At 39.7% G+C, this 8,665-nt stretch overlaps 1 protein-coding gene across 1 annotated transcript; it reads left to right on the top strand.

Moving 5' to 3' along the window:
• Window positions 1-341: 341 nt before the first annotated feature.
• On the top strand, window positions 342-1,503 carry LOC139898823 (protein PHOSPHATE-INDUCED 1-like). The gene has a single exon (XM_071881606.1). It carries the CDS (start codon window positions 364-366, stop codon window positions 1,315-1,317), a length of 954 nt encoding a protein of 317 aa, XP_071737707.1. The 5' UTR covers window positions 342-363; the 3' UTR covers window positions 1,318-1,503.
• Window positions 1,504-8,665: the final 7,162 nt, after the last annotated feature.

Below are 8,665 nucleotides of genomic sequence, written 5' to 3'. Positions count from 1 at the left end.
TCATTCTCCCATTCTCCCATATATGAACACTGGAGTAAATACTTGTTATATATAGATGAAATATATTGTCTTGCCTTTAAAAAAAACACAAAAAAGTTCTATAAATAATTTTAAATTTAATTCTCAACTGAAACTGCGTGAAAATTTGAATTTTGCATCTCCGGGACCAAAAACCCGTGTGGCAGCATGTAACAGCTGTAGGTTCTTCCTGCCTGCTAAGCAAAAACAATTATTCCATTTCTTTATTACTTTTTCATTTTTCGTAAAACAAATTTAAATAAACTAAAATCATTGTATAAATATCCCATTTTCCATTATCATCTTCACCAAACAAACAAAACCCCCTTTAAATCCTCTTCAAACATGGTGACCGTTAACCACCTAGTACAAATTCTCATCATACTCTCCATTTTCCAAATCTCATTTGCAACGAGGCGACTCACTGAGTTAGTCCACGACTCGACTAACCTTTTACAATACCACAACGGTGCTCTTTTAAACGGAGACATTTCAGTTAATTTAATCTGGTACGGATACTTTAAACCGTCACAAAAAGCCGTTATCACCGATTTCATCAGTTCACTTTCTACCAAATCGATAAATTCACAAACCGAACCATCGGTTTCCACATGGTGGAAAACAACGGAAAAATATCAAACCAAATTAAAAAAATCAAATTCGCTTAGATTAAAACTTGGAAAACAAGTAATTGACTCGAAATACTCCCTTGGAAAATCACTAACGGACAAAAATCTCATCCAGTTAGCTTCCAAGGGAGGATCACGTAACGCCGTTAACATTGTGTTAACGGCGTCAGACGTCTCCGTTGATGATTTTTGCTCTAGCAGATGCGGGTCTCATGGTTCATCATCAGGACCCACATCTGCTAAAATTACTAAAGGAAAGAATTACAAATTTGCCTACATTTGGGTAGGTAACTCGGAGACTCAGTGTCCGGGTCAATGCGCGTGGCCATTTCACCAACCGATTTACGGACCACAGGCTGCACCATTGGTTGCACCTAATAACGATGTGGGTGTGGATGGAATGGTGATTAATTTGGCTAGTTTGTTGGCTGGTACGGCTACGAATCCATTTGGAAATGGGTATTATCAAGGGGATGCGAGTGCACCGTTAGAAGCTGCATCCGCGTGTCCTGGGGTATATGCTAAAGGGGCTTATCCTGGGTATGCAGGTGACTTGTTGGTTGATTCGACAACGGGTGCAAGTTATAATGCACATGGTACAAATGGGAGAAAGTATTTGCTTCCTGCTTTATATGATCCGTCTACTTCCACTTGTTCCACGTTGGTGTAAATGTAAAACATGTAGAATAGTTAGAGGAAAAAAAGTTCAGAGTTATGAAATAATTCATTCATTTATTAATTAGTTATTAGTGTAATCTTTTGTATTATTGATACATATAAGATGTCTTGTTAAAAAATGTACTTGGCTTCATAGCATTATATTGCGCTACTACAGAAGTTATTTCAAATAACAACAAACAAAAAATCTTTTAAGATCAAAATTGAAGTTGTGGTTTCATGACACACGGTCAAGTGTTATTACTTGCACCAACTCTCAACCATGACAAACATTCCTCAACTTTTTTAGTGCCACATCAGCTTTCTCTCTTCACCTTTCTCACAACTTCCTCTTATAACACTATCATAACACTCCATTGCCAACCATGTTATATACTTACTCCTCATTATATAAATTTAAGTACAAGTGTTTATGGGATTGGTACAATTTAATATTGCACAAGAGAGAAAATGGTCGTCTTCATTTATGGTATTTGAAGAAAAAAGTGAGGGCGATCAGGTGACGGAAACTCGAAGAAGGAGTATAGCACGTGGAATGTCAACGGCGCCCTCAATAGCATCGATGAGGGCGGCTCCCAAGCATGACCGCTGGGAGTGTTCTTAGAGAAATTTACTCATATAAGCACATTTGACACTCTCACTCTTTCAAATATAAGCAGTGTGAGACCACAATTTCTAACCATAGACATAGATATCGCCTAAAGTTTAAGCGAATTAAGCAAAACTCTTGGTATTCAATCAAAACACACCACGTCATCATCAATAAACTTCCGCCTCTTTTTTTTTAAAAAAAAATTCAAAAGATTTCGCCTAACCTAACAGTTTCAATGAATCAGGCGAAATGCTAAAAATCACTCTTTTTGTTACCTTTTGAGTTTCGGATGTCATTTTATCTTTATAGTCACCGAGAATTTTCGCCTGCCACACAATTGGATCAAGCTGCAATATGATCCTTACAAAGTTTTCTATTACATAACTCTAGAAATGACATAATTTATAAGTTTTCCATTTAAGATGTGAATAAAAGAAAACATACGAAGTTACATTTGTTTATATAATTTCCTCTGATATGTTCTTCTTCATGTATGGACCAACATTTGCACCTTATTTGCTCACATAAATATGGCGGGCGAAAATTCCCGGTGGCTATAAAGGTAAAAATGGCATCTAAAACTCAACAGGTAACAAGAAGAGTGATTTTTTAACATTTCGCTCGCCTATAAAAAATAGGTTATGCGAAATCTAAAAACACACGTGGCGGGATTTGATTGGTTTAAACATTACGCCTAATTCGCCTAAACAACATTTCGCCTAATTCGCCTAAAAATGTTAGGTTAGGCGAAATCTTTTGAAAAGTTAAAAAAAAAGAGGCCGAAGTTTATTGTTGACGTGGTGGGTTTTGATTGGATACCAAGAGTTTCGCCTAATTCATCTACACTTTAGGCGAAATCTATGTCTATGGTTAAAAAAAGGTGATCTGAGACTGATTATATTTGAGAGAGAGAGAGTCAAATGTGCTTATAGGAGTAAATTTCTCGATTAATTATGGTGTTGTTAGAGCACCACGGATATGTGCGTGTTTGGTTGGTGTCGGCATGTTTTCTCAGGAACATTTGGATTATGACGTTCCATCATTGTTCACCAGCATTCTCGTCACCATTCCAATGAAGTTTGACGTCTCCATTTTGTAGCTAATTATCTAATCGACGCTGAACGTTTGGCTTTTTATTTTTTCTTATCCGCTTTTTTCACTGGTCCATATATATTTGTGGGTCCATTTAACTTTTGAACATTGTCTTGAATACTGGCATGCAACTTTTTACTTTTTAATTTTTGTTCAACTTTCACAAATCTTTTCATTACTACATGTCTACCTCCGGTGTTGTAAAAGTCCGCCGACTTGACCGACGCGTTGGCCGATGCGTCGTTTTTTTAGGTTCTCCGTCCCGTTTTTTCTGAAAACGACTCAAAAGACGGTCAAAGCTAAAAGTTCGGTCAAAGTCTGTCAAAGACGGTCAAAGTTGGTCAAAAACGGTCAAAATCGATCAAATTTTCGTCAATATGTGATATGTTTTAAAATTAGGGTTTGTTTTCATTTTTTGGGCCGCTCTTTTCTCTGTGTCCTTACTGATTATGTACTCGGTAACATTAATTGAGCTTAAAGTTTGATTATATTCAAATCTTATTTAAGAAATTTATGGTACAGAATCAACTATTTTATACATATAAATATATATTTAAGAAACTATTAATAAAGTCAACGTTGGTCAACGACCGATGCGTCCCCGACGCGTCCCCGACTCGGCCGACGCGTCCTTTTTAAGTCTCGACCGATGCGTCTCTGACTCGCGACTTTTACAACCTTGACTACATCTAAGAGCACCCGAGTGGTAACACGTCATTATGAAGTTTGGTTCAAGGTTCTGTAGAAACTTTGAATCTGAAAAAATGGAGGAATTGTTCGGTGGTTAGTTCAAAGTTTTGTTATGTGTTCAAAAATACTATAATATCTTTTTTAAATAATACTTATAATTATAATTAGAAAGAAAACTCCTTAAACTGGGGGGAGAGAGAGAGAGAAAGTGAGAGAGGAGAGCGTCCAGTGTGGCAAAATTTTCTGGCAAGCACGTCTGGGGCTAGGGATCGATATAATGGGGACTATTGAATCAACATTCGAGAATTAACGACAATCCTCTAACATCCTTCATGTTCTTCAATTAGCCCGATTCAAGGAAATTATTGGATCTAAGACGAATTTTTAAAGCATTTGGAAGCTTACGAGACATATATCTTGCGAAAAGAAGGTTAGGTAACGGTTTTTCGTTTCGCTTTTGTAAGATTCAGTGAGGTTGCTACTTGTTAGGAAGAGAGGATCGCCTGGACGTTGGGAGATACAAATTTGAGAGAAAATAACTCTATTACTCACAAGAATAGATTACAGAGTATTACAAAACTCTTACAAAAAAAAACTCTCAAACTCACACACACTATCTAGGTTGTGATTACACTTCTCTGAGTGATTTTTGGATGATTTACAACTGAGGTTTGCACCTCTATTTATAGCTAAAATTCTATGCCGGTGAATGGTGTGAACGAGGAAGGTTGGCGGAAGTTGGCGGCCGTCATCGTGTTCAAGTTTGCCACTTCCATACGCGTTGTCAACGTCGGCAGCTTTGAACATCTAGATGACGGCTGGAACAGAGCCATCTAGATGACAGCTGGAAACCTCTGGAAACCATCAATTCTCCCCCTCCAGCCGAATCAACAAACATTCCAGTTATGTCTCTGCATAACTCCAACTTCTCTCGAGTCACCACCTTTGTTAACATATCCGCAGGATTCTCCTTTGTATGGATCTTCACTAGTCTCAACAGTTGTCGATCAATTACCTCGCGTATCCAATGATAGCGAATATCAATATGTTTTGTACGGGAATGGTACATGGAGTTCTTGCTCAAATCTAGAGCACTCTGACTGTCACAATATACCTTGTACTCCTTTTGCTTGATTCCAAATTCTTGAAGATAACGCTTTAACCACAACATTTCTTTTCCAGCTTCTGCGGCAACAATATACTCTGCTTCAGTTGTGGATAATGCAACACACTTCTGTAGTCTTGACTGCCATGAAACAGCTCCCCCTGCAAAAGTGTAAATGAATCCTGAAGTAGATTTCCTACTATCAGGATCTCCAGCCATATCCGCATCTGTATAGTCTTCCAAGATTGGATCAGCTCCCCCGTAATAAAGACATAGTTTCGTTGTACCCTTAAGATATCTGAGAATCCATTTTACCGCATTCCAATGCTCTTTTCCGGGGTTGGAGAGAAAACGACTCACCGTTCCCACTGCATGAGCAATATCGGGCCTTGTACACACCATCGCATACATCAAACTTCCAACTGCTGAAGAATATGGTACTGAAGACATCTTCCCGATCTCTTCCTTGGATGAGGGACAAGAACCCTTGCTTAACTTGAAATGGTTGGCTAATGGAATGCTAACAGGTTTGGCATTGTTCATATTGAAACGTGAAAGCACTCGTTCAATATACTTCTCCTGAGATACCCAAAATCTTTTATTCTTCCTATCTCGAGTTATCTGCATTCCCAAAATCTGTTGAGCCTGTCCTAAGTCTTTCATGTCAAAAGACTTCGAGAGTTCCTTCTTCAGATGGTTGATCTTGGTTGTGTCTTTCCCTACGATCAAAATATCGTCTACATATAGTAGAAGAGCAACGAAATCTCCTTCAGAAAACTTCTGAATGTAGACACACTCATCTGCTACAGTTTTCTTGTACCCTTGACTCACCATGCACGAGTCAAACTTTTTGTACCACTGCCTAGGTTCCTGCTTCAAACCATATAAACTTTTCTTCAGCTTGCATACGAGGTTATCTCCTGAAACCTCAAAACCTTCCGGCTGCTCCATGTAAATTTCTTCATGTAAATCTCCATGAAGAAAAGCTGTCTTTACATCCATCTGTTCAAGCTCCAAGCTCATACTTGCGACCAATCCAAGTATGACTCTAATTGAAGTCATCTTAACTACTGGTGAAAATATCTCGTCAAAATCAACCCCTTTCTTCTGTTGGAATCCTTTGACTACAAGCCGTGCTTTATATTTCACCACTTTTCCACTACCATCCTTTTTCAGCTTGAACACCCATTTGTTTTTCAGTGCCTTCTTACCGCGTGGAATTTCTACAATCTCATAAGTTTGATTTTTCTGCAGAGAATCCATCTCATCCTGCATTGCGAGCAACCATTTTTCTTTATCCTTATGAGTTACTGTTTCATGAAAACTCTCTGGTTCTCCATCTTCAGTAAGTAGAAGGTACTCGGATTCTGGATATCTACTCAATGGAATCCGACCTCGTTCAGATCTACGAACTTCTGGAACATTCTGAGGAGATCCACCATCATCTTGACCTTGTGATGGTCCTGGAACGTCTGGCAGATGGGGTTGTGGCTCCCCCTGCTCAGCACCGTCATTTTCCTCATTATCTTCTACTTCCGGTATGTCATCTTGCACTGAAAATTCATTTCTCATGAATGATTCCGTTGTTGCCTCTGGCACCTGAGCAGCAACATTTGTCTTCTGAGATATTGTGGACTTTTCAATATCTTCTATTGTCTGGCTTTCATGGAACACCACATCCCTACTTTTGATAACCTTTTTCTCCTTTGGATCCCATAATCTGTATCCAAATTCTTCATCTCCATAGCCTATGAATATACATGGAGTGGTTCTTGCATCCAGCTTCTGCCTGAGCACTTTGGATACATGTGCATATGCCAAACATCCAAATACTCTTAAGTGAGAGTATGATAGATCCTTTCCAGACCAAAGTTTCTCCAGAACTTCAAAATTCAGTGGTACTGATGGAGATCAGTTGATCAAGTAACATGCGGCTCTGACTGCTTCTCCCCAGAATGGCTTTAGCAGCTTAGCCATACTGAGCATGCTCCGAACACGTTCCATGATTGTTCGGTTCATTCTTTCTACTATACCATTGTGTTGAGGGGTACGCGGAACTGTCTTCTCATGTCGGATGCCATATGATCTGCAATAGGCATCGAACTGTCTAGAAGAGTATTCACCGCCGTTGTCGGATCGAAGACACTTTAACTTCTTTCCTGTCTCACGTTCTACCATGACATGGAACTGTTTGAAGAAATCAAAAATCTGGTCCTTCGTCCGCAAGAAATATACCCACACCTTTCGAGAAACATCATCGATAAACATTAGAAAGTATCGGTTGCCGCCAATTGATTCAACCTCCAAGGGAACGCAAACATCAGAATGTACCAGACTGAGTAACTCTGATTTTCTCGTTGAAGATGAATTAAACGAGACTATGCTGCTTACCAAACAGACAATGATTGCAAGGATCTAGTGCAGCGTCCTTGTCTACATTGATAAGCTTCTTCTTTATTAGGGTAGACAACCCTTTCTCACTCATGTGACCGAGTCTCTGGTGCCATAAATTTTGTGAAGCCTCCTTTTCTGCAACATTAATGTTGTCTGTGCAGATCTTCACATGAGTCTTGTATAGTGTGCCACAAATGATTCTTTGAACGACTATCATAGCGCCTCTTGACAATTTCCATGTGCCTTTACTGAAATGACTATCATAGCCCTGTTTGTCGAGAGCTACTCCGGAAAGTAAATTCAGCCGAAGATCTGGCACATGGCGGGCATCCTTCAAAGTGATTGTGCTCCCGAAACTTGTCTTTATCTTGACATCACCAATTCCGATAATCTCAGTGGAACTGAAATTTCCCATCTTCACAGCTCCAAAGTCTCCACCTTTGTATGTTGTGAAGTATTCCTTGTATGGAGTCACGTGGTAGGAAGCTGCAGTATCTACCACCCATTCTGTGTCTTCTCGTGAGATGTGAAGGTATGTCTCATCATGGGTTGAACAGTAAGCTACATCACCTGTGATAGCAACTAATGTTTCTCCACCCTTATTCTTCGGCTGTGAACTGCTTTGACCTTGTTCCTCTTTTAATCTATAGCAGTTCTTCTTCATATGTCCCTCTAATCCACAATGATGGCATTTATATGCTGGTTTTCTACCATCAGCTGACCTGCCCCTGCTCTTGCTTCTGCCTCTACATTTATTTTTGCTACTCATTCGCTGTCTCCCCCGATTCTCTGTGACAAAGGCATGGGTCTGATCTGTGCCCATGTCCTTTCTTCTTGCCTCTTCACTGAATAGGGCATCCTTGACCATTGACATTGTAAGTTTGCCATTCGGAGCTGAGTTGCTGAGTGTTACGACCAGCGTTTCCCAGCTATCGGGAAGAGAACTAAGTAGCAATAGTGCCTGAACTTCATCGCCAAGAGGCATCTCTACAGACGATAACTGGTTGACCAAGCTCTGAAAATCACTGGTATTCTCGGCAACTGAAGTTCCACTTTTGAGCTTCATGTTGACTAAACGCATCATCAACAAGGCTTTATTTCGAGCAGTCTTGGCCTGGTACATGTCCTCCAACTTTTTCCAGAGGGCATATGAGTCTGTCTCTTGTACAACATAGTGGAAGACACTATGATCAATTCATTGACGGATCTGACCAATAGTTTTTCGGTTTGATTTCTTCCAATCTATCTCTTTGGCGGAATCAGGGTTTATACCCTTCAATTCAATAGGATCGAACAAATCTTTACAGCTGAGGAGATCTTCCATCCGAGGTTCCCACAGCGTGTAGTTTGTGGCTGTGAGCATAATCATAGCTCCGGAAGATGATGTTGACTCTTCTGTGGACATTATCACCTTACAAATAATTTTTCAACACAAACGGGGTTGAATTGTAGAAAACAGAGATCACC

The sequence above is a fragment of the Rutidosis leptorrhynchoides genome, chromosome 3 (genome assembly GCF_046630445.1).
Source record: "Rutidosis leptorrhynchoides isolate AG116_Rl617_1_P2 chromosome 3, CSIRO_AGI_Rlap_v1, whole genome shotgun sequence".
NCBI lineage: Eukaryota > Viridiplantae > Streptophyta > Magnoliopsida > Asterales > Asteraceae > Rutidosis > Rutidosis leptorrhynchoides.
Note: the sequence above shows the minus strand (reverse complement) of the source record. Positions and strands in the feature narration are given on the sequence as shown.

Coding starts and splice junctions, on each gene's coding strand:
- LOC139898823 (XM_071881606.1), top strand. CDS start 364: ATGGTGACCGTTAACCACCTAGTACAAATTCTCATCATACTCTCCATT.